The following is a 27523-nucleotide window of genomic DNA, read 5'->3' as shown; positions in this document are numbered from 1 at the left end:
GCACAAACACAACGCTGAAATCGAGATGCACGTGCATCATTCATGCATTCTGGCATAAATTGCCGGCTTGAATGGCTTGAATTTTTGTTTTCTGAACACAGCAGCTATGCCAAGGATAACGTGTTGATGGACGATATGACGGTCCTGGCGACGTGTTGTTACACGGAGTCGACCACTACGTAGACGGTAATCAGTGCTGTCGGTTTCGTTGTATCGCTGTCTAAGACGTTCTATCGTTAGTACGCTGAAATTGAAGTCATTAGCAATGACTCGAGCACTTTGACTAGCGTCTAGACGTCCAATGGCTTGTTGTCGTTCATTCTCGTTAACCTAGCCATAGATGCTACGAAAACAAGTGAACGATTGCCCTTCAAGCCGGCAATTTATGCCTGAATGCATGCATGATGCACGTGCATCTCAATTTCAGTGTTGTGTTTTTGCAAACTTTTCCCTTTCCACAAACAAAATCATTTCAAACCACAATCTCAAACAATACTTTGTCAATACAGGCAATACCCCTACGATTCATGTTTTCCTCAAACTTGACTTCCTGTGTATATCTAAACAAAATAGGTTCAAATATTCCATTGATACTTAAGGTTATTTCCAATATAACGACGTTTCTTTTGCCATTCAGTATATTTAATGTAGATGAATAATGTATATGAGCTAACTATACGAATACATGCAGATAATATTATGAATACATCCCTCCTTCCGATTCTTCAATTAAATGTAACATTGTATTCGTGGTGTCACATGGTTATTTTCTGCGTTCTATAACTTTGAATGAATGTGAGGCACTCAGCAGATAATAAAACCTGATACACATAACATCCATCTTTAATTGGAACATTCACATCCTTTGAGAAACTTTCTTTGAGACGAATGAAGAGTTAGATCCATCTAATAGTATCATTTCCCTCATCTCGTATAATCTCGTCAAATGTGAAGCATTTTCAAGTCATTTTCCTTCTGAAAATATTTTTCGTTCTACCGTTTGACGACAGTCCTGACGTAAAAGTATTTTCACATACAAGAGTAACAGTGCTGTCGTAAACACTTGAGATTTAAAACCACATATTTAAAAAACCCCAAAGACAATGGTTATTCCATAAGCATCCTACAATATTCTTTATCTGATCCTAAGAAACCTTTCTGTATCGTGATCTTTGTCGACTCCTGGCTGAAATACCGGTAATACCCGTGCCGACGACACCTTCAGGCACACTTGGTACCGTATTCACAACATAGTCGTGATGGACGTAAATGTAATTGTTCCATATTTACAACACTTATCCTTACAATGTAATGACGTATTTTATCAGTGCAAAGAAAACGTTCGTGAGCTGCCTCAAAGACAAAACTGCTGCCACTTGTAAGTCAGGGGGAACAGTTATCTCCCTTGCAAAAGCTGTCGGTACTACCATTGGAACCGACTGTACAAGTGAGTTATAATTTTACAGTTGGTTGGATGGTTGGTTGTTGTTTAACGCCGCACTCAACAATATTCCAGCTACATGGCGGTGGTATGTAAATAATCGAGACTGAACCACTGGACCAGACAATCCAGTGAGCAACAGCATGAGCATCGTTCTACGCAAATGGGATACGATGGCATGTTTCAACCATGTCAGCGAGCCTGACCACCCGATCCCGTTAGTCGCCTCTTACGACAAGAATTAACTTTCGAACACACATTAAATTTAGAAAAATTTAGAAACATGTTATGCATTGTGTGTTTCAGGTTTCACGACATCAGCCTGTTCTTGCGAGTTGGACTATGCCAAGGCTGACGTGTCATTGCAGACAAACAGATGCACGTAAGTGTTGTAAATGTGTTCCATGAAAGAAAGTGAATGCGAATGATGCCAAATAAATCTTGCGTTTTTGTACTGTCTCAGTCAAGCTTTCATTTTGCTTTAAGATGATCGAATCCCTACTCACTGTACTATTTTGGATGCGTCTGTCAATACCATTTGAACCACTGCCTGATATAAGCCTGTGTCTGCTCCAAATGCTGATGGCGTCATGATTTAAAACCTGTACATTGACAGTATTTTGTTTCGGGTCTTTGAGGTATGGATCGAACGATCAATAAGCAAATTGTAGGAATGACATTGAGTGCACATAAATAACAAGACTGATTCACATTCCAGACGCCTAATTATGCACATTTATGCACCTAATTTGACACGCTAAAGGTTGGTAGCCACTCAAACGAGTTTCATTAGACCCCTCAGTCACGACAAGAGATGAGACGAATTACAACCGTCAGTCTGTAAAGTCAGCGAAGATTCACCTGACTAAAACATTCGTTCCCAAAGAACGGAAAGACAAGCTGGAAACACACAGTTAAAACTCCCCCCCCAACAAAATAAATAAAAACATAAAATGAATAAATAATTAAGTAACCAAACAAACAAGCAATAACTAAACCAATACTAAATCAATCAATCAATCAATAACACTTATGTTCCCAGGGCACACGTACGGATGACGTTATTAACTATTTCCATTGTACTGCCACAGAGCTCAACTGAATCTTGTATCCTGCCTGAAGGGAAAGACAGGGGCTGATTGCGCCGGTGGCACCACCCACGCTCTGGCCACAACTGCCTTCGACACCGACATCCCTGCTATCGTCACATCAGGAACTGCTTGTGGTATGTTTCATTCGCATTTGGCGTTTCAAGCTGTTGTTCTTTTCATGTAACGTTTACTATTTCTTTCCCACTCCCTGCTTATATCTTGAAATAAGTAATCAGAACAACAATGAAAATTCATAAACACATATCAGATACGTTTACACATACGAATCTGTCTTCCCGTGAGTAGAACGTTCACTGGCCTAGCCTATAGCTTCCGTCCTAGAAAGCCTAGGAGCTTGTCTCATTCCAACTGACCATTTTTAGTTAACCATCGTGTCACCACTCGCTCTTTCATGACTGGTAATGATTCATTATATATTATGTCTTGTACAACAATGTTTCACACGAAGTACACGGTACAAAGACCAACATTAAATTATCCGAGTACAACTGTACAAGATGTAACCTTGCGTCATCAAGTGTGTGCAGATATAATGTGTCAGCCATTATAGGTTACAAACTCTGTTCACATATGTATATATACTGTGTCCACCACTTCACAGCTGCCACCCGTGAAGATCCGTTTTAGAATTGGTCTTCAGCAACCCATGCTTGTCGTAAGACGCGACTAACGGGATCAGGCTTATGGACTTGATGACACATGTCATCGTATCCCAGTTGCGTAAATGTATATTCATGGTGTTGATCACTGGATTGTCTGGCCCAGACTGCCGCCGTATAGTTGGAATATTGCTATGTTGCGTGTTACAATGCCTCTCAAAGAAAGTGTTACAAATTGTTCACACCGAAGTACGACTACTACTTCATGTCACAAAATGATCTCTCTTCCAGCTACAACCACCACCTGTACGTGTGAGGCCACATATGCGAAAACTGACATCTCATCTGATCACTGCAGGTAAATGTGTTAAGATGATGATGTGATTCAACCTCGGATAAGCCGATTATCGAATTATGATGTGTGCACCTTTTTAGGCAGCATTTAAATACTTCTCTGTCAGACACGGTTATAACTGAGTAAATTTTATTTTGTTGAAAATGTTTATTTGTTATGTTTCAAGAATGAAACATGTTCGATGCATATTTTAGACTGCAACCTGAATATCAAAACTAGCTGAATCTTGGTTGCAGTGTTAATGTTGTGTCTCTGGTCATGTTTGCAGTGCTATGAAGACCTATGTAAACTGCCTGAAAGACAAAACAGAAGCTGCTTGCAAGAGTGGTGAAACAGTCATCAACCTTGCAACTGCAATTGAAACTCCCATTGGGACTGCGTGTACAAGTAAGCCACAATATTCTCATTATAAATATGCAGCAAAAATCAAAGCAACAACTGACAAACTATATGTTTTATAATGATCGGTGCATAGCTTTTATTAGAATGGTACCCTCTGCAGCAAGATGGATGGTTCCGATTAGTGATTTGAGCTTCACTTCGAAAAATGTGCATTTGCCAATTGTGAAAGCAAGTCCTCTTTTTGAGCATATAAGAGTGAGTGAGTGTATGAGTGAGTGAGTGAGTGTGACGCCGCTATTAGCATAATTCCAACAATATCTCTGCAGGGGACACTAGAAATGGACTTCACATTGTACCCATGTGGGGAATCTAACCCAGATCTTCAGCGAAAGCTTTAACCACTAAGCTACCCCACAGCCCCTAAGTATATTAAAAACCTGGGTATATACCCTTATCTGAATTAACCTTTGAAGGAAAGGCGTTATGATATCATGTCTAAAAGTATGTGTTAGAAAAAAAACGAATTTTCAATGTAAAACACCATGCATGGCCAGTGCCGTAGCTTCCATTATAAAAAAGCCCGGGCTTTTACATGATTGTTGCTAAAAACGTTGGACAAGCTTTCAATACTGTCTAAATAATAAAGTTTTGCACCTATCGGGCTTACTCGAAAAAAATGACTTGCTACGCGCCTGATGGCGTGGTACAATTCCAATTGGTATGAATGTGAACACTGCGCTTGAAAACACTACAGATTTGTAAATGATTACATTGACTTTAAATATTATTTGGGAATCTTTGATTGAACCTAAGACAATATTGCAATGTGTGTTTTAGGTTTTGCTACATCAGCATGTTCCTGTGAGTTGGGGTATGCCAAGTCTGCCATATCCCCACCAGCCAATAAATGCACGTAAGTGTGCTATGTCAACGACGGTATTCATGCATGTTCTTCACTTAGACGTTTCACAGGGCTGGAAATAAGTTTTCAACATCAGGAGTACTTACTCCTTTTTTCCAATATACTGAAAAAACTTAAGAGTACATTAGGGTATTGAATAAAATTTAATGGAGTCTGACTACGACAAGACGAACGAGTGACACTCGTAAGCAGTTCGTTCATTATTCGTACAGCAATTTGATTACTTGACCGTTTATAAGTCGTCGTGGCACAGTCTTGTTCCTGAAAGAAACTTGTTATTTGTTTCTGTGCCTCCATGTTTACATACACGTGGGCAATTTTGACCAATTAAATTTAACAGAGATGATTCGCTGCGGTACCCGGTTTACCTTAGCAACCGGGATTGCTAAAACACGACAATGGAAACCCCAATGTGACGCTATCGCGTAAATTCAAATATGGGACACTGCTTGAAATCAGGTCGATATGTTTTATATAAATACGCCTGTAAATGATTTTAAAACCGTACACCATTGATGTGATGCGTATCTCCTACGTGTTCTAAATTATTTCCAACCATGTCGTGTATATTTTTAATCGTGCATACGGCGATGCGGTCCTGATCTGGAGCCATCATTTTGAAACCAATTACTCATTTCATGACGCCCTCAACATATGAAATTAGCAGTTATATACGTTATGCTTGGGTTGGTTTAAAATAATGAATGCATTGGAGTCTGCCATGTCAATTTCGACATTTCATGTTTCAACTTTACGTACACTAGTTTCAGTTTGCATCGTCTTAACAAATGATTAAGTATATCTTCAATATAACAAAATACTTTTGGTATGCGGAGCGGATGGACAAGGGCTGGTCATTGGTTTGAAAAATGAATTAACTAAAACCTACAGCTTTGATAAACATGTTGTCTTTAGTTTCTAAAACAAACATATTCTCTCCGCTCAAAGTAAAAGTATAAATCTGTTTAACACTAATGTTTAGAGAGTTGTATACTCCTGAGAAATAGCAGAAGATCACGAAATATACATGTTAATGCCAAGTGTTGACAACTGATAAGTTGACAACGAAAGGTGTTGACGACAAACAGTTTATGTCTGTAAAACTTAACACCAACCTTATCCGACAGTTTCCGTGTGCCAGATGGCGTAGCGCCAAACACGCGCGTAAGGTGTCAACCCCTATTTTGACATTTTAAATGAAGGTCGAAAAGCTCTGTGGACTTTTGTTTTCGTCAGTCTTGTTGATTTTGTTGTCATACTGTGGTGATTTAATTGATTTCATTCATCGTTTGTTTTCGAACTAGCGATTAGGAGTCCGCAGCATACTAAGCATGTACGAGCGATTGGCAGGAAGGAAATGAGTAAAAATATGCTTGTATTTCTCACGTTCAGTGGTTTATAGTTTGTGGTTAACAGACTATGAAACAGTTACAAATAAGTGGAACATATGGACAATCGATCTTGTCAACGTGTCCAACATCAAAATAGGAAAACCTTCCTGCGAAATCGAACTCAGACGGCGAATCCGATTGCTGCAAAACACCATCAGGGTACTGGTGTGCGAATTATAGGTCAAACGATCAGAAATTGTCTGTATACTGATTATTTTCACGCCTGGTGCCACGTGTTGTGACAATTTGTCATATTGGCAACTGAGTTCAAAACTGGGGTAATCGTCTCTGGTCAGCTGTCATGCTTTCAGATGAATCTGCGTGTTCGATCCCCGACCGCGGCATACCAAAAGACGTTAAAATATGGTACTTGTTGGTCCCTGCCTGGCGCTCGGTATTGATGGGTACAACAAGAACTGGTCGGCTCGGAGTCAGTATAATGTGTCTGAGTGGGGTATTCATGCTTCACTGCGGCATGGTATCTCAGTGGGCTAGCACTATAAAACCAGCTTCAGTCTGGGCTAGTACAAGCAGCCGCATATACACATACACACGCATGCACGTCGTCATAGGAGCGAAATATTCCCAAGCACGACGTAAAACCCAATTTCACCTCACCTCGGATGAATCTGGATTCACTTTGCCGTTCCTTGACATGCGTGGTCATGTCTTGCGGTTGTGCATGGAGTGGGTAATTTGACAATACTATCGGGGTAACATAGTGACGCCTCTTGTAGTCCCATTTACAAGGAGCGTGAGTAGACGTTTTGTCTTACATGGCGGTAAACACCCGCGATCACCGTGCACGAATCGTCTTTGCTCACCACAACATCCATAGAATACCATGACCAGCAATGAAGAGGTTAGACCTTTGGCTCATTGAACAAGTCTTGAATTACACAGGGAGACGTATTCGTCAACGTTTTGGGCCGCCGATCACGTAGGCTGAACTTGGTCATACGCTGCAAGAGGAGTAAGACAGACTCTCACCACTGGGAGACTCATACGCAACGCGTAACACTTATGTTCCAAGGGCACACGTACGGTTGACGTTATTAACCATTTCCATTGTCCTGCCACAGAGCTCAACTGAATCTTGTATCCTGCCTGAAGGGAAAGACAGGGGCTGGTTGCGCCGGTGGCACCACCCACGCTCTGGCCACAACTGCCTTCGACACCGACATCCCTGGTATCACTGCTTGTGGTATGTTTCATTCGCATTTGGCGTTTCAAGCTGTTGTTCTTTTCATGTAACATTTGCTACTTCTTTCTCATTTTTAGCTTGTCTTGAAACAGGACATTCCTATGTTGCGTGTTACAAATTGTTCACACCGAAGTACGACTACTACTTCATGTCACAAAATGATCTCTTCCAGCTACAACCACCACCTGTACGTGTGAGGCCACATATGCGAAAACTGACATCTCATCTGATCACTGCAGGTAGATGTGTTAAAATGATGATGTGATTCAACCTCGGATAATCCAATTATCGAATTATAATGTATGCCAGACTTAGACGCTTGACTCTTTGCTCAGATTGATGGTTTTGCTGATTTAGGCATTTAAATACTGTCAGAGAGGGTTATCGCTAACTTTAAATTTGTTGAAATATTTTGTTTTAGGAAAGAGGTATGCTTGAGCATGTAAAATGTAATATTCAACTTGGAGCGACGTTTCGATGGAGATTCTTACATCGTTGTCAAGCTAAAAGTGCATAGAGTGACGTTTCGATGGAGATTCTTACATCGTTATCAAGCTAAAAGTGCATAGAGTGACGATTCGATGTAGATCCTTACATCGTTATCAAGCTAATAGGGATAACGATGTAAGGATCTACATCGAAACGTCGCTCTATGGAATAAATAAGAAGTTGTCATCCATAAAGTTGTATGTTACATTTTTTAGTCACCAAATTCTAGAATGCCAATCAAACAATTAGCATGCTTGAGCGTTTCAAAATGATTCTTTCTTCTCAATACACATTACTCGACAACAGCCTGATGAAACTGAATCTTGGTCGCAGTGTTAATGTTGTGTCTCTGGTCATGTTTGCAGTGCTATGAAGACCTATGTAAACTGCCTGAAAGACAAAACAGAAGCTGCTTGCAAGAGTGGTGAAACAGTCATGAGCCTTGCAACTGCAATTGAAACTCCCATTGGGACTGCGTGTACAAGTAAGCCACAATATTCTCATTGTAAATATGCAGCAAAAAGCAAAGCAACAACTGACAAACTATATGTTTTATAATGATCGATGCATAGCAATTATTAGAATGGTACCCTCTGCAGTATGGTGCATAACAAGATTGATGATTCCGATTCGGGTGAGTTGCGGATGCTACCGTTAGAACACTTGGTGTAATCACGGTGTAATCACGGTGTAATCCCGGTGTAATCACGGTGTAATCACGGTGTAATCACGGTGTAATCACGGTGTAATCATGGTGTAATCACGGTGTAATCCCGGTGTAATCCCGGTGTAATCCCGGTGTAATCACGGTGTAATCACGGTGTAATCATGGTGTAATCACGGTGTAATCATGTTGTAATCCCTGATTTTCAGTCGTGAATTCACATAATTTGCACCATTTGTTCCTCTCATAAATCTGTTAGGCAGATAATCGACAGAAAAATGTTTTGGTCATTTTTTCGTTTACATGTGATAATTTAATGGTAATGCCATATGTTATATAATTATTCTATATCTGTGGATACAAGGCCACACTGTCTAAAACATCTCTCAAATAGTGTACATACGGAAACAGTATGACAGTCTGTCATCCTGTTCATAATGCCCTAGGTGGTTTTACTTACTTTTAAGATGAAAGAAATATCACATCACATGTCTTCATTCATCCAAGTTGTCAAGAGTTCATTAAACAAACGTCATCATAAATACTCATTGAAACGAATAAGGGAGCACATGGAAGTAGAAGTGTTCCTTTATTTATTTCCAGAATTTCACCCACAGTGCAATACATACCTTGTGAAAAAACCTGGAAAAGAATAAAGGATCACTTGTACTTTCATGTGTTCCCTTATTCGTTTCCATGAGTATATTTAGTGTAAATACATTTTTAACATACATAAATAGAATTCTTCAGAAATATGATATTGCAATGTGTGTTTCAGGTTTTGCTACATCAGCATGTTCCTGTGAGTTGGGGTATGCCAAGTCTGTCATATCCACAAATGCAGATAAATGCACGTAAGTGAACAAGGTCAACAACGGTAAGTGAACCAGGTCATGCATGTTCTTTGCGTCCATTTGAAAGTTTCATTTTCAAACCAGTTACACATTCCATGACGCCCTCAGCAGTAGTTGCATACGTTCATGGCTTTTTAGGCTTGAATTGCTTTTTAAAAAAGAAAAATTCTAAAAAGACAATGGCAAGAATATTGCCAATAAAATTTGTCCTTTTTACGAAAAATAGCAACATTGATCTTTGGAGTAGATCCCCGATTAAAATGTATTTTGTCAATATTGTGTTTTTAAACAGATTTAGAGTTCTGTTTGAACTGACCACCCTGACAATAAAAATGTTAAATGTAACCCCAAGTGCAGGACAATATATAATTTTGCATGTCAAGCCAGTAATCATAGTGAGAGTCAAAAAACATTATTAGGTAAAAGCAACGCGTTTCCATTTCACTCGTACAGAGGGGGGCGGTGGGGTAGCCTAGTGGTTAAAGCGTTCGCTCGTCACGCCGAAGACCCGGGTTCGATTCCCCACATGGGTACAATGCGTGAAGCCCATTTCTGGTGTCCCCCGCCGTGATATTGCTGGAATACTGCTAAAAGTGGCGTAAAACCAAACTCACTCGTACAGAGAACTTGAACTGTTTACATTTTATTGCCACAGAGCTCTACTGAATCTTGTTTCCTGCCTGAAGGGGATGACAGGTGATGCATGTACTACTGGCACAGCCAGTACCCTGGCCACCACCGCTGTCGACACCGACATCGCTGATATCGTCAGCGCAGGAACTACTTGTGGTATATTTCATTTGCATTTTGATTTTTAGTTGATGTTTTTTCGTGTATTTTTATATTTTCTTTCTCATGTCTTGTTCACATGATGACACAGATCACAAGGATTTCCTGTAATACATGTAATTGCATCATGGCTTAAGAAACGCCGCATCTCTCCAGGTCATCCGTGTTAGCGCCCCTGAACAACCGGGTTAGAACTGATGTTCAGTAACCCATGCTTGTCGTAAGAGGCGATTGAAAGGAACAGATGGTCAGGCTCGCTGACTTAATTGACACATGTCATCGTATCCCAATTGAGTAGATCGATGCTCATGCGGTTGATCACTGGATTGTCTGACTCAACTATTTACAAACCGCCACCCTATAGCTGAAATATTGCTGAGTGCGGCGTTAAAAACAACCAATCAGTCAGTCAGTCAGTCAGTCAGTCAGTCATCCTGGTTAGGCTTAACTTGTTCTAAAATGATATTTGGGTGATAGCAAGAATAAGAATTTCCGTAAGACATTGGATCTCAAAGCTTGTGTAGCATTCCGCTTATGTAAACAGTATTCAGGAATGACAACACCAATACTGACTTCATGACAAATGGCTGATACATCGACATGTACGAATTCGTCACAACAGGAGTCAAACATTGATACACACAACTACATGTTACATGGGGACATACTGACATTTGTGGACACAGTTAAATCTACCTCAAATCTATCTCACAAGGAATCAAGTCAAATCTTTCATTCGCATTAAAGCATTGGCCCTTATAGAGAATAGTGCATATGCACATTATAGATCGATACTCAAGATGTTGATCACTGGATTGTCTGGTCATATAGCTGCAATATTGCAGAAAGCAAACACACACCCCCCCCCACCCCCCTAAAAAGCATATACGCATTGCAGTAGCACATGATTTCGTTCATAATTTACATTAATTTATTCCATTATGTTTAACATTGTGTCTCATTTCATAAAGTTGTGATAGATATTGACAGGTTTTCTCAGTAACCTCATATCGCTCGAAGAAACATTCTAAATTTATACATATCCGGTTATGACAATGTATTACGCGGACAGAGGTATCTCATGTGTCAAACATTGACACATACCAAACACCAAACTAAACACCTATCTCAAGTCTCCGGGTTCGATTCCCCACGTGGGCACAATGTGTGAAGCCAATTTCTGGTGTCCCCCGCCGTGATATTGCTGGAATATTGCTAAAAGCGGCATTAAACCATACTCCCCCACTTACTCACTCACCTATCTCACGTCCTACATCGACCCATACAAATTTACCAATCCAGGAGTTGTCCACCAGTCTTCAAAGTAAGGTTAAAGATTCGTGTCAGTGTGTTTTTCTATTACCGCAATATTTGTACTGTGTGTGCGTATTGGATAGGAAGTATAAGCGTTAACGCACTTTTTCAAAGACACAGATCTTATGAACGCACCATCAATTCTCTTTATCACCATCCCCAAACACAGCGTATGGGCTGCACGTGCACAACGCAGTAGCCCCATACATGTGCATGGAGTGTCATTCTTGATTTTGACGGTTTTCAAGAAGGTCGATAAATCACTGTAGATCATTAATTTTGACAATCATCTTGAATCACACAGTTGTTAGTGTTTGTTTCTAGCCGTTTTCTGTTTGAAAATGAAAAACATACGCATGCAAATTTCACGTCATACAGCAGTCATCTCTCAAGAACGATTACTTTACAAACAACTATGGTCACGAGAAAGTGCAAGTGGTGATGCGCTCTCAAAACATTCATTATTGTCATATCAACCAATTACCCATTTTTTTCAATCGTAAGTTAAAAATGAAGTTCCCCTACCATGTTAAGAGTATATAAGTACTCAGTTTGTATTCAGAGATAACTACTGTCTTAAATTTTAGTTCATGTCCTTTCATCCCTCCAGACCTGACGGACACCTGCACGTGTGAGGCTAACTACGCCAAGGCCGATATATCATCCGACGCTAACCACTGCACGTGTGTAAATCCTTTTGTAGAACAAGTCAACTAGTGCTGTAGCCGGTCTGTGCCCGTGAAGATCCGGGTTAGAATTGATCTTCAGTAACCCATGCTTGTCGCAAGAGGCGACTAAAGGGTTCGGGTGGTCAGGCTCGCTGACTTGGTTGACACATGTCATCGTATCCCAATTGCGTAGATCGATGCTCATGATGTTGATCACTGGATTGTCCGATCCAGACTCGATCATTTACCGTTAAACAACAAACCAGCCAACCAACCTTAAAGAATATCGTGAATGATTAACACATCGTTCAAGAAGACGTGTCTTAAAACTAATAACATTTCATTCACTAACTCTGTCATGTCATTTAGAAAGTGGTCAAATGTAACACATGTTATATTTAGGATTACACTTTCTCAATAGAGTACAGATCTAGTACTTTTGTTGGGTTGAGTCCCACCCGGGTTTCGACCCCACCCTCTCAGAGTCAGGTACCTAATCTCCAGCATAGCACATACTTATCAGAGAGGTACAGAGAGTCCGTGATCTAGACTACCAGTTGTCCGACTTCCATTTTCGCGGAAGCTGCGCTGGCTAAGCGGGTTAGACGGCTGGCTTTGGTGAGACTCAACCAAACAAAAGTACTAGAAACTGTACTTTACAGAGAAAGAGTATTCCAAATATAACATGTGTAACTAAATCATGATATTAAATTTTGAGTTCCTGTTCATTTTCGCCCCAAAACACGACAATGTTTCTTGCATTATCGGACTATTCAAAGCGAGCGCAAAACAGGTTTATTCGCCCAGATCAGAAACCACATATTACGAAGAGAATAAATATAAATACATATACGACCTTTTTGTACAGAGCACTTGGGATATTCGTGGAATGCCTGAAGACAAAGACTGATACTGGCTGCGCTGGGACGATTGTAACAGCTCTCGGCACCACTGCAGAGACAAAATACGGCACCCTTACATCTACGTGCGGTGAGTAGACCCATTATGCCTATTTTCCATCGCGACAATAGCTGAAAATAACATGCGGTAATCTAACACCCGAGTGTGGTGTTAGACTCCTAGATGAGTATATTTCACGAAAACAGCGGAATAAAGCATACGTTTGTCTGAATGCGGTGAGTTAGAGGCGACTAATGGGATCGGGTGGTCAGGCTCGCTGGCTTGGTTGACACATGTCATCGTATCCCAATGGCGCATATCGATGCTCATGGTTTGGATCACCGGATTGTCTAGTCCAGTTTCTAATATTTACAGACCGCCGCCATATAGCTTGAATATTGCGGCATAAAACTACACTCGCTCACTCATCGTTGTTTATGTTCGGAAGAGTGACGTGTTTCGTTGTTTACTATCTTCATTTACTAAATCTTTCGCAGCAGGTATTGTGTCAGGTTATTTGAAATGTAACAGAAGGAAATATGTTATTCCAATAAAGTGGCATTGACAACGTTACAGGTTGGGGGGATTAGTGGAATCGCACTGGATTTTCTTGTGTTGGATGGTGATGCGTGGCCCAGGTCACAAATCCGTTGAAGTTAAGCAACATTGGTCGCAGACAGTCACTGGATGGGTGATCATGAGCTTGACTCCACAGAGTTTCTGTTATTATTCTACTATTATCTCAACTCCCTGGGGAGTATACAACTCTTGCAGCCACTAGGCATACAGAGTTATTGTGGCTTTCTCATCCTAACGAGGTACCCACTTACAGCTGGGTGGACTCATAGTTACAGTACCCTGTCCAAGTTTACTGCACGTTGCTGTACCCGCAACTAGGTGTTTGCTCGTATTCATGTGGCCACCATCTGGTCATATACCAACGGATTCGTGGGTTCTTTTAAGTGCACAGGGTTGTGTACTGTACACTAGGGGTTGTGACAACACTGAAAGAGTCTGCACGCAAAGTTGACTCCAAGGTTTTTACACCCGGTCACAGGTGGGCTCGATCCCGGCACCTCAAGCTCGCTGGATCACTAGCCTGACGCCTTAGCCAGATCGCCCGACGCGCCCCGACTTCAGTCCCGCCCCAAAACGAAGCACACGAGACATGTGATCTCACCTTAGGCAAATGAGTTTGTTCATGAATTGTTTCTGTTCACCCAGCAGTGAATGGGTACCTGGTGGGATAAGTGATATGACTGTTAGTCTTCCAGCGCGTTACAGGCAGCTTGGGTTATCCGGGATAATAATGCGTTAGCGCTTTGAACATGCACATGTGCGTAGAAACAGGTGCTTTATAAATAGCCATTATTGTAATCTATATATTTTTAATATTTAAGTAATTGTTATACATTGTTTTTGCCAATTTACAGCCATCGCAGACAAAACGTGCGGCTGTGAAGTTGCCTACGTCAAGATGCCCTACTCATCGCCTACCGAGCAGTGCAAGTAAGACCCTATGTTTTGACCCATCACAGAACTGAAATAATCTCAAAAGTAAGGGTGGTATTTGTACAAACCCGTATTGTGCATTCAAGCATTTTATCAACTTGTTTTAAAATTAACTTAAAATTTGAATTCATTTCCTCACGAGAAATAATCACGTTTAAATGTACAAATGTCAAAAGTGCCGAGGTTATTGTCTAGTTAGAACCATTAGAGTACAAACCCGTATTGCCTTAAAATTCCACATTGCCGACAAAGACGGTGGCATTTTGTTTCGCATGTCAGTCTCAACTTGTTTTAAAATTAACTTAAAATGACAAACATGACCTAAGCTTATCCATCATAGATTAAGGCCAAGATCACGAGATACGAATCACAAAAGGTCATGACATACGTTTATGATACGTAGGTCACGATACGTAAATGTGTTTGTATGTCACGGCATGATACCTAGCATGATACGTAAGTCACGATACATAGGTTATGACATGATACGTAAGTCATTATACGATAATCGTGATACGTAGGTCACGATACGTATGTTACGACATGATACCTAACGTGATACGTAGGTCACGAAATGTAAATGTTTTTGTATGTCACGGCATGATACCTAACGTGATAGGTAGGTCACGATACATAGGTTATGACATGATACGTAAGTCATGATAAAATACTTATCGTGATACGTAGGTCACGATACGTATGTCACGACATGATACCTAACGTGATACGTAGGTCACGATACGTATGTCACGACATGATACCTTACGTGATACGTAGGTCACGATACGTATGTCACGACAGGATACCTAACGTGATAGGTACGTCACGACACGATCGCGATACGTAGATAACGATCCGATAACGATCCGATGCGATTCACGAAACACATATTCACGTGGAATCGCATGGAAACCTCTTGACGGTAAAGATGTCCGAACTGTCTGTGTACTCATGTTCATTGCGGCAATTTTAGTTGTAAACTTGAAACGCCAATTACGATTCATTATCCGATATTTTACTGACAAAGTATGGGATGTGTCTTTAAACGAGGAGTAAGCATGATAAGTTTTTCGTTTTTGTCGGTACAGAATAAAAACCTTTGCTATCGTTCAGTGAATATTCACGATCTACCGGTACACGACTGTATTTACGCCGCTTTTAGCAATATTCTAGCAATATCTCATCGGGGGCACCAGAAATGGGCCTCACACATTGTACCCATGTGGAGAATCGAACCCGGGTGTTGGGCGTTACGAGCGAACGCTTTAACCACTAGACTACCCCACCGCACCCTTCAATCGTCGGATGAACAAAACCGTATTCCTGGAGATATAACCTCTGGCATCTGTCCACAAGGCGTGTGTTTTAATGCATACATGCATGCGATGTCTTTATATATGTCATTCGTGCGTTATGCGGCTCTTAATGTCGTTGGTGTGTGCAGTAGCCTAGTGGTGAAAGCGTTCTCTCTTCACGCCGAAGGTCCAGGTTCGATTTTCCATATTTGTACCATGTCGTTAGGGCTGGCTATCAATATAGATCATGCAGATCGATCATCGTTAAATGAATATCGGTCGATTATCGATACATATCGGAGAAGTAGCTTTCAGCAAAATTGACTAAAAATATGAAACAAATCACCACATTTTACGTCAGTGGTGACTGGTGACATATTAAAGATTCGATTACCAACAGAACACCGTCCTGACCAAACTTTAGGAGCAGTCCATGAAAGACCTGAATATGCTTAATTTCTGAGTAAAATTGAAAATGATTTGTTATCACAAGTGTTCATTTACGATATTATCGATTACATAGGTTTCATATTCGTTGATATTGGTGGAATATTGCTAAAAGAGGCGTATATTTCGATCCACTCAATCGCTAGTAAGTCCACCAAATTTTATTTCATTCTCTTTCAGTGCTGAAATGGCTCTCGTGTCTTGTCTCAAGGGCAAAGCAGCTACAGATTCAAGCTGTAACAGTGCATCCACGCCTATTGCCTTGGCAACAGCAGCAGACACCAAACTTGGCAGTTGCTGTAAGTTACTTTACAGTTTGGAGCACAATCTCTTAACATTTTGTCACCGATGTATGCCCTTTCATCTTTCAGGGCCGGGGAAGCAACCCTGTGCTTAAGCGTCGTCATCCCGAAAATCCTGTTTCGATTCCTATCAACGACTATAGTCCGTTTGGCTCAAAAGCGGACCGATGAATTGCAATCTAACTCGAAAAGTAATAAACATATGATACTCAATGAAATGCTGATCATAATCCAAACATCAGACCAACTCTGTGAGTTCTTTGCAGAATTGATGTCCTAAAATAAAAAAAGTTGTTTAAGGAACTATCATTAAATATTTACACATTTCACACGGTGGGGTAGCCTAGTGGTTAAAGCGTTGGCTCGTGGTTCGAATCCCCACATGGGTACAATGTGTGAAGCCCATTTCTGGTGTGGAGTGTCACTATTGGTTACAAGGGTGGAGTGCAAAAAGAGGAACAGCCAGGTCTGCGCGAAAGGATGGAGACGGCACAGCACAGGTTAATGAATCAATAACTTTGTCGGCACTTGTGCTCGTGCTTCGCGTTCACCTGGCTGTTCCTCTCTGTGCACTCCTCCCTCATAACAAATAGTGAACTGTGTTAAAATTATAATGATAGTTTGTTAAACAACTTTTTTATTTTCAGAACATAAAATACTACAAAAACTTACAGAGTTGGTCTGATGTTTTCGATACTGCAATTCATCGGTCCGCTTTTGAGGCAAACGGGCTATACAATGAGTGAAGCCAATTTCTCTTTGCTGGAATAATGCTGAAAGTGGCGTAAACCATAGTTACTCAGTGTACCTTCCTCCTTTGTGTCTGGTGGTGAGGTAGTCTAATGGTTGCAGCATCCGCTCGTCACGCTGAAAGACAGAGTTCGATTCCCCACATGGGTACAATGTGTGAAGCCCATTTCTGGTGTCCCCCTCCGTGAAATGCTGGAATATTGCTAAAAGCTCACTCACTCATTCCTTTGTATCATTTTCACCGATAGTTTCATCGAATGACCACGTACCAATAAGATAGTACCTCCAGTCACCCTGCCCTGTCTGTGGCATGTGCTTATTAAACTTTTTTATGATATCTCATTCGGCTAACTAATCGTGTAGATCCGGGTTAGAATTGATCTTCAGTAACCCATGCTTGTCGCAAGAGGCTACTGAAGGGTTCGGGTGGTCAGGCTCGCTGACTTGGTTGGCACATGTCATCGTATCCCAATTGCGTAGATCGATGCTCATGTTGTTGATCACTGGATTGTCTGGTCCAGACTCGATTATTTACAGACCGCCGCCATATAGCTGGAATATTGCTGAGTGTGGCGTAAAACTAAACTCACTCACTCACTCATTTGGCTAACACCTTAAAACCGTGTATACATGTCGCTATATAAAACCATCTTATTTCCCAAGCAATAAAAATGTAAAACATTTTTATAAACATAAAGAAGATATTTAAAGTAAAAAATATATTATCTTAAATAGAAGATGAGAAAAGAATTATTTCGAGAAACTTAGTATCATTGTAGATTATGACTCGATTCCCGTGTTCGGTTCCCTATTTCTTTCTATCTCCCACCATGCTGCTACAAGTGGCTTAAACATCTTCACTCGTTAATTTAGAGTGCTCTAAAATATATGAGTGGCAAAAAGATGGTTGGATGTGGTGGCGTGTGGTCTTGTGCATAGAGCTTATAGAATAAGTTAAGCAACGATGAGTGCGGAAGGGTCTTGGATGGGTGACCACGTTTGGCAGTTTGACTTCAAGAACTTCAGTCCTGCCCCACAACGAAACACATGTGATACAGACAGACAAACAAGTATTTTATTATAGTCTTACCTCAATTATGGTACATAAATTACATTGCATTGTGGTACATTGTGATACATTGTGATACATGTGGTCTCACCTTATTAAAAATTCCCTGTGTTCACCCAGCAGAAAAAAGGGTACCCGGTGGTGATGTGACTATAACCTTCTCGCGCCTAACAGACAGCTTGGGTTATTCGGGGTAGTATTGGGCTGTGCTACCTAGTGTGGAGTTTAGCGCTGTATAAATGAACACATTATTGATTTTTTATGAGATTAATTACATTTGTGTGACAGATTTTGTTCCGATGGTATTTGTGACTGAAGATTATGAGCCCTGTAGTAAATGTATTCATTTTCTTTTTAAGCACCAACGGACACATGTACGGCCTGCGAGCTTGTGTACGCCAAAGCCCCCATCGACACTAATACCAAGAAGTGCACGTAAGTATTAAGTCGGGTAATTGTAATCAGGTTGGATTGGCTGGTTGTTGTTGAACGCCGCATTCAGCAGTGGAGCCATCAAAGTCATTGTCCTTTGTTGTCATCAGCTAATTCAGCAGCGCCTTGTGAGCTCTGCAGAACAGAATTATATACGAAACACTTCAGGGAAACACTTCAGTTAATTGAATGCTGTGTAGGGCGTAAGCCACACGAAGTTTTGTTTTGTTTTTTATTCGTTGTTGTTGCCATAACGTCACACACAGCAATATTCCAGCTGCATGGCGGCGGTCTGTAAATAATCAAATCAGGACCAGACAATCCAGTGATCAACACCATGAAGATATCGGTTAGAATTGGTCTTCAGTAACCCATACTTGTCGTAAGAGGCGACCAACAGGATTGAGTGATCAGACTCGCTGACTTGGTTGACACATGTCATCGGTTCCCAAATGCACAGATCGATGCTCATGATGTTGATCAGTCGATTGTCTGGTCCAGACTCGATTATTTACAGACCGCTGCTATATAGCTGGAATATTGCTGAGTGCGGCGTAAAACTAAACTCACCCACTCACTCACTTTGTATACGTTGTATGATTATGTACCTACGTTTGTTAAGGGCTCTGGCGGTATATCTGGTGTGTCTGCGGTCGAAAACAGCGGAGGGCTGCGTCAGCACCAATACAGTGCCCACCTTGGCGGGGACAGCTGAAACCGATTTCAAGGCCACACCTAACCCTGGCTGCAGTAAATATCCTATTCCGTTTATCAACCAAAACTGTGTTACACAGGAGATATTGCTTGTGTGAAATCAAACGATATCTCCTATGGGATATCGTCTAAACAGTGGGTTTTGTACAATGTCCTGACGTCATCAAATACATGACTGACAATGTTATGACGTCAAAAACCTGATGATGTCACAATGCGATGACATCGCTGCATAGCAACTCTAATGGCAGTACCGTGTTCAGAGATGTACATTTTCACTGAAAACTAACGAAGAGTGATTTTTGATGATAAATAGAATCTCTATATAGTGAGCCTAAAGCCTTTATTTATTTGTTTGTTTATGATACTCATTACCGTTTCTTTTTGCCTTGTTTATTGTTAAACGCCCCACTCAGCAATTTCCCAGCTATGTGTCTGTGGTCTGTAAATTACAATGTCTGGACCAGACGTCCCAGTGATCGATATCATGAGCATAGATGTTATTCACATCTGGGATATGATTTCCATCAACCACACATTAATGACCTTTACCACCCAATCTTGCGACTATCATGGGTTCCTGAGGACCAATTATAACGCGGATCTTCACACGTATACTCAGTACTAAGAAAGATCTGTATTAAAGTGCAGGTACGCATAAGATGTAGAACTGAAACATTTGCGCACGCAGCTAAACGATTCAAGACGCCTCCATGGATATGAATGTAGTCCATTGATCAGATGGTTCAGTTCAAAGCCGACCAAGATCATTTTAGAAGAGATTTAGCTGAGATGTGTGGAAATCAAATTATGGAATGCAGGAAATGGTTTTGTCGTATTTTTCCACAGCTGTGACAGACACGTGTCAGTGTGAGATTGACTACATCAAGGCTACTAGGACTCAGGATGCAGACAAATGCACGTGAGTACCTTTCTGGTGTTGGGAGTTGTTACTGTTGAATGTTGAGCAGTGAGGGTTGAGAGTTTGCCAGTTGTCAAGGCCTGTCCATATTATAATACTTGATAGAGAGTCGTGGCGGATCTTTAGAGAATAACCCATGAGGTACGAGTGATTACGGGAAATATGTCCCGAGTGAAATTAATGTTGACTTGAACATTAATTTCACGAGGGACTCGCTCGATATCGTTTCCGAAAACACATTTAGTCAACACCTTGCGACTTCCATTTCACCACATTCAGTGTTATCACATACACGTTAAAGGAATTGTTGTGGTTGTATTAATCTCGTCACACGTCCAGTAATGTCTCCGTCCACCTTGACCAGGTCATTGACTTTGATTGGAATTAACTGGGTAGCCATGTTTGTTTACAAAAGAAGCAGATGGTTTTAACAATTTTATACATTTATTATTAAGTTAAGTAAGCGACGCCATATTGTTAGTGAAGTATGAAATAGAGCATTAATTTAGCATCAAAATCTAAATCCTGTATGTGTTTTTTTTCTATTATAATATCTAGAATCAGTGCGACTACAGCACGGTCAATACATCAATGAATCAATGAAATATTATTAATGAACGTAGTGGTGTGAAAGTATTTCCGGCATCCAATGAAAATGTAGAAAGATACGATCAACCAATCAACGTCAAGAATCACTAAATTGCACAGTGTGCAAATATAAAAAATATATTACACGGGATCTCTTCACCCGTATGGGCAATAACATATGTTGAGTAATGTCATGTTGAATATTGGGCAGAGGGTTTGGAGGATCTGGCTGTTTGGTTGAACATGTTAACGTTGAATGTTTGGCCAGAAAATGTGAGGAGGACCCGGGATGCTGAGACCTGATCATGTTGAATGTTTGGCAGAGTGGATGCTGAGGATCTTTCTGTGTGTGGTGATGAGACCACGCTCATTTGAGAGGCAGAGATGGTCGACAGGACCTTCCTATCTGTCGGGATTTGTCCATGTTGAATGTTTGGCAGAGTGGATGCTGAGGATCTTTCTGTGTGTGGTGAGGAGACCAAGCTCAATGACAGGCAGGGATGGTGGACAGGACCTTTCTATCTGTCGAGATTTGTCCATGTTGAATGTTTGGCAGAGTGGATGCTGAGGATCTTTCTGTCTGTGGTGACGAGACCAAGCTCAATGAGAGGCAGAGGTGGTCGACAGGACCTTTCTATCTGTCGAGATTTGTCCATGTTGAATGTTTGGCAGAGTGGATGCTGAGGATCTTTCTGTGTGTGGTGAGGAGACCAAGCTCAATGACAGGCAGGGATGGTGGACAGGACCTTTCTATCTGTCGAGATTTGTCCATGTTGAATGTTTGGCAGAGTGGATGCTGAGGATCTTTCTGTCTGTGGTGACGAGACCAAGCTCAATGAGAGGCAGAGGTGGTCGACAGGACCTTTCTATCTGTCGAGATTTGTCCATGTTGAATGTTTGGCAGAGTGGATGCTGAGGATCTTTCTGTGTGTGGTGATGAGAAAAAAAAGAAGAAGTAATATTCATCTTCTATATCATTATTCTACTTTACATGCAGGACAATTTCTTTGAGATACGTCAATATTTTGCCACCTACCTACGTTATTCTTTAAACGTAAGACACCAGCTCTGAATTTGATCAATACTGTACGGAATATATATTCCAAATTTGAAGACATATACCCCTCAGGCTCAAGAAGACTCTTATATTTTGCATAAAACGTATAACGTGAACTGTTTTCAAGAGTAGATGTCCAATTTTGGTAAAACATATTAATCAAGCGTTCTTTAAAATGTGAATAAAAGCGCACGGATCACCGACAGCTTGTGATCACCAGACAAATCCAAAGCCGTGTGAGCAAAGTATATGGCGGATTTCAGACGCCCATGTGTGGTACCCAGCAGTATCTAGGTAGTATAACATATTGTATGCCTTTTTCGGAATTCGTCTATCATGCATTGCCATTAACTTTAGCCAAGATTTCATCTTTCGAACTTTTTGAATGCTATCGTATATTTTAACCCCCCAAACTTCTACAAGTATATTGGCTGAATTTGGCTGTCAAATATACTCATGCCAATAATGGTTGTCACCACCCTCACCACCCCCCCCCCCCACACACACACACACCCCCTCTCCAATAAAACAAATTGAAGGGGGTGACAACCATTATTGGCATGAGTATATTTGACAGCCAAATTCAGCCAATATACTTGTACTTCTTGTACTTGTACTTCTTCCAAAGGTATTGGTCCTAATTTCCTTAAGTTTATAGTTTAATTCCATTAAAGCCTTCTAACTACAAACCGCAAGTTCTGAGACCGCTTGTCTAAGGCTACAATTACACGTGAACACAAAACCCGATATTTGTAGCTGTTTACCGTTTCAATGTTTCTCCCATTATAAAGCCAGTTTTCCTTAACCGCTAATTTCCCACCTCTCCTAAAAACAAGAACTTTAGATTTATCTAAATTGACAGTTAATCCCCACTTATCTGCATACGATTATAAAGTGTCTAGCTGGCACTGAAGACCTCCAATAGTGTCTGACACAAGAATTACATCATCCGCAAACAAGAACATTAGAATTTCAAGTACATCTGGAAACAATTGGACCCCATGCTTACCATAATTTGTGATTTCTACAGAAAGTTCATTTAAAAACAATGAGAATAACATTGGACTCAACATACAACCCTGACGTAAACCAAATGGACAATTAAAATGTTCCGTTAGCTCGGATTGTACTCTGACACACGATTTCACTGTATGTGCTCATAAGAGCTTGTAACATTTTGCCTTTTACGTCGTATGATGAGAGTTATTTCCAGAGTTTATCTCTATTTACAAAATCAAAAGCATGTTTAAAATCAATGAAAGCAACGTATATTTTTCCCTTCTTCTACATAGGTTTTTCTCGATGGTAGCATACAATGTGATGATATGGTCAACAACTGAATAGCCCTTCAGAAAACCAGCTTGAGTTTCAGAAACTTTATCCATAATATTTGCCAATATTGTTAGTCTTTCATTTAAAACACTAGTATATATTTTCCCGAGTGAGCTGAGTAAAGATATCCCTCGGTAATTATCGGGAATATTTACATCACCTTTTTTGTGCAGAGGAACTATAATTGCTTACTCCACACTTGTGGAAAACAACCATTTAATTATATTTTATTTAACATTGTCACTAAAAAGGCATTATTTTAGATTCGCTTGTTTTAATCATTTCTATAAGGACGTTATCAATTCCTGGAGATTTACCATTTCTCATTTGCTGTATAGCTTTGTGAATTTCTTCTTCAGTAATAATGGATTCAAGTATTTCCTTATCAACTTCACTCATTTCTACAGATTGGTCTAAATTGAGCAGTACATCTGGTTCAGTTATATCTCTCCTATTGAAAAGTTCATAAAAATGAGCGTACCATCTTTCTTTTGTGATATCATTCGTATGGGATTTTAGCTTTGAAATCTTTCTCAGCTCCCTCTAAAATACAGTGGAATTGTTCCTTGCAAGATATAGTACGCCAAAACCTATGTAAATAACTACTGGATGTTTATATTTGCATACTGCTACAGCGCAAGTAAAACCCTCGTCAAATGCTTGGAAGGCAAGACAGATGTTTCTTGTGATGGTACTACAAAGCCTTCAGATCTCGCAACAATAGCGGAGACCACCATGACGGGCATCACTAGCTGCCGTAAGTATGGTCTGATGCGTATTGTATTACTGCTGGTGACAGAAATCACAAACCTAAGTGTACGATCAGTAATGGTCCTAACACCGAACCATGACAAGAGATAGATGGAAGTAGAACGTTAGTGTACGATCAGAAATGGTCCTACCACTGAACCCCGACAAGAGATAGATGGAAGTAGAAGCTAAGTGTACGATCAGTGATGGTCCTAACACCGAACCATGACAAGAGATAGATGGAAGTAGAAGCTAAGTGTACGATCAGTAATGGTCCTAACACTGAACCATGACAAGAGATAGATGGAAGTAGAAGCTAAGTGTAGGATCAGTAATGGTCCTAACACCGAACCATGACAAGAGATAGATGGAAGTAGAAGCTAAGTGTACGATCAGTAATGGTCCTAACACTGAACCACGACGACAAGAGATAGAGATCAGTAATGGTCCTGAAGTAGAAGCTAAGTGTACGATCAGTAATGGTCCTAACACCGAACCATGACAAGAGATAGATGGAAGTAGAAGCTAAGTGTACGATCAGTAATGGTCCTAACACTGAACCCCGACAAGATATAGATGGAAGTAGAAGCTAAGTGTACGATCAGTAATGGTCCTAACACTGAACCCCGACAAGATATAGATGGAAGTAGAAGCTAAGTGTACGATCAGTAATGGTCCTAACACTGAACCCCGACAAGAGATAGATGGAAGTAGAAGCTAAGTGTACGATCAGTAATGGTCCTAACACTGAACCCCGACAAGATATAGATGGAAGTAGAAGCTAAGTGTACGATCAGTAATGGTCCTACCACTGAACCCCGACAAGATATAGATGGAAGTAGAAGCTAAGTGTACGATCAGTAATGGTCCTAACACTGAACCCCGACAAGAGATAGATGGAAGTAGAAGCTAAGTGTACGATCAGTAATGGTCCTAACACTGAACCCCGACAAGAGATAGATGGAAGTAGAAGCTAAGTGTACGATCAGTAATGGTCCTACCACTGAACCCCGACAAGAGATAGATGGAAGTAGAAGCTAAGTGTACGATCAGTAATGGTCCTACCACTGAACCCCGACAAGAGATAGATGGAAGTAGAAGCTAAGTGTACGATCAGTAATGGTCCTAACACTGAACCCCGACAAGAGATAGATGGAAGTAGAAGCTAAGTGTACGATCAGTAATGGTCCTAACACTGAACCACGACAAGATATAGATGGAAGTAGAACCAACACTTACTATGCTCAATGCGTGATGATAATGCACAGTGTGTAAAATATGTTTTATTTCAGTTACCGACACATGCCAGTGTGAGGTCGACTACGTCAAAGCAGACCACACGGTTCCGGGAAACATTTGCGGGTAAACAGAATTTGATATCTAATTTACAAATAGATACTTTTAAGGATGTCATTATAGAATATACAGATTACTACCCTCACGCGTTTCCGGATTGTAAATGTCATATACATGTATTGAAACAGTATTTACCTCATGTATGATATATACTGAGTCAAAAAAGAAACTTCACAAAATGTAATTTGAAAAATAATGAATAATTTTTCTCTGATGATACATCTATGTATCCGAAATGGGATCCCTATCTTTCGACTCTAGAAAAACGTTAACAAAACCCACTCAAACCCATCCATTCGTCGTGCAAATGATGTTAGTGCCAAATCAGGTTTTGCACGTGCAGTCGATCACGTGATCTTTGCATCGAAGTTTTCTTCATATGCACGTGTTTGCATTGGCCTCAAGCATTGAAAAAACACTTTAAAACCACAGTTCTAACGGTACTTGAAATGCCACGATTGTCACATGTGCAACGTGAACGTGCCGTTGGCATGTTGCAAGCGGGAAGATCAGTTATTGACGTCGCAAGAGGAATGGGATGCAGCCGTCGTACTGTGTATGACTTGCGAGGTCGTCTACACCAAACTACACCACTTCTGATCGCCCAAGGTCGGGTCGTCCACGTGTGACATCACAAGCAGAAGACCGTCAAATCGTCAAATCGTCCTACGTCACCCATGAAACAGGGCTGAGATGTTTAGAGGTCGACTGTCCTCACAGACCATTCGAAATCGGTTTGCGGGCTGCCAATCTCCATTCTCGACGTCCATATCGTGGGCCATTATTGACGCCGTTTCATCAACGTCAACGTCTGCTGTAGGCCCAACGTCACCTCAGATAGACCCAGAGAGACTGGAATCGAGTCGTCTTTAGCGATGAATCCAGCTTTACCCTCAGATTCGCGGACGGCAGGCATATAGTCTGGAGACGACGTCGTGAACGGTATGACCAATGTTGTGTACAGGAAGTCGACAGATTCGGGGGCGGAAATTGCATGGTGTGGGGTGCTTTCTGTGGGAACAACCGTTCCCGACTTTTGGTCATCCGTGGAAACCTCACAGCTGCTGCTTACCGCGACCAGGTGCTCAGCCCTGAACTCGTTCCTTTCATGGCGGCTCATGGCCCAGGTCTACAGTTCCAGCATGATAATGCTCGGCCGCATACCGCGATGTTGACACGAAATTTCCTCCAAAACGCTGGAATCAACGTCATGGACTGGCCATCGAGGTCCCCTGACCTTATAATTAATCCAATACAGCACGTTTGTGATGCACTTGAGAGAAGGCTTCGTGGTCTTAGGAACCAGCCTCAGAATTTGCAGGAACTTGGCGCTGCTTTGCAAGAGCAATGGCGCAGAATCCCCAACCACGTGTTCACAAGCATCAGGCAGTCGATGAGGAGACGGTGTTTGGCAGTGGTGAATGCGCGGGGCGGCCATACACGATATTGAACGGAGAAATTTCGCATTTTTATTCTTGTGACTTGACATTCTGTATACCCATGTTTTGGAACGGTGGTGTAGCCTAATGGAACTGATTATGGCACTGTCAGTGTATCGAGTACATCACACAGATCTCAGCAATGAAATAATAACAATTAACCATCTTACCATCTCTTGTTCTTTTATAGTGCCATGAAGAAAGAATGTGAAGTTTCTTTTTTGACTCAGTATATAAGGCATGGAAAAGCAATCGCCTATTGATCACTTTTCATGTAAACTATTTCCAAATTCTAAACCATTTTATTAAGATGGCCCGACATGAATAGAATTATGTTTGAACTCTTTAGATCACCTCTGACACTATACACTACACACTACACAGCCTGGCTGTTAGCAAAACTGGGTTCATTCCATGAGTTCTAAACGAGTGTTTGCTTTCCTATTGACATTGATCAGCTGATCAGCAAACTCGGTATTTTTGTTCCAGGGCTAAGGCAGACTTCCTGGATTGT

General features: G+C 41.0%; 1 protein-coding gene across 3 annotated transcripts in view; it reads left to right on the top strand.

Annotated features, from left to right (window-relative positions):
• LOC124256177 (mucin-19-like) overlaps window positions 1–27523 on the top strand; it is a 71381-nt gene that overhangs the window by 358 nt on the left and 43500 nt on the right. The window contains exons 2-22 of one of the 3 annotated variants that reach the window (XM_046690136.1): window positions 1329–1447; window positions 1748–1823; window positions 2533–2666; window positions 3444–3510; window positions 3776–3894; window positions 4687–4762; window positions 7245–7366; window positions 7539–7605; window positions 8221–8339; window positions 9298–9373; window positions 10029–10162; window positions 12087–12159; window positions 13013–13134; window positions 14478–14553; window positions 16479–16597; window positions 18779–18854; window positions 19474–19601; window positions 20415–20487; window positions 24100–24221; window positions 25507–25576; window positions 27499–27523. The exon at window positions 27499–27523 is cut by the window's right edge and continues 79 nt beyond it. In XM_046690136.1, the coding sequence (XP_046546092.1) occupies window positions 1329–1447; window positions 1748–1823; window positions 2533–2666; window positions 3444–3510; window positions 3776–3894; window positions 4687–4762; window positions 7245–7366; window positions 7539–7605; window positions 8221–8339; window positions 9298–9373; window positions 10029–10162; window positions 12087–12159; window positions 13013–13134; window positions 14478–14553; window positions 16479–16597; window positions 18779–18854; window positions 19474–19601; window positions 20415–20487; window positions 24100–24221; window positions 25507–25576; window positions 27499–27523 (1993 nt within the window). The remainder of the gene's footprint in view (window positions 1–1328; window positions 1448–1747; window positions 1824–2532; window positions 2667–3443; window positions 3511–3775; window positions 3895–4686; window positions 4763–7244; window positions 7367–7538; window positions 7606–8220; window positions 8340–9297; window positions 9374–10028; window positions 10163–12086; window positions 12160–13012; window positions 13135–14477; window positions 14554–16478; window positions 16598–18778; window positions 18855–19473; window positions 19602–20414; window positions 20488–24099; window positions 24222–25506; window positions 25577–27498) is intronic. The other 2 variants (XM_046690138.1, XM_046690139.1) reach the window with 2 other exon arrangements.

The sequence above is a fragment of the Haliotis rubra genome, unplaced genomic scaffold (genome assembly GCF_003918875.1).
Source record: "Haliotis rubra isolate DU_JTF1 unplaced genomic scaffold, ASM391887v1 Scf62, whole genome shotgun sequence".
Lineage (NCBI taxonomy): Eukaryota > Metazoa > Mollusca > Gastropoda > Lepetellida > Haliotidae > Haliotis > Haliotis rubra.
Note: the sequence above shows the minus strand (reverse complement) of the source record. Positions and strands in the feature narration are given on the sequence as shown.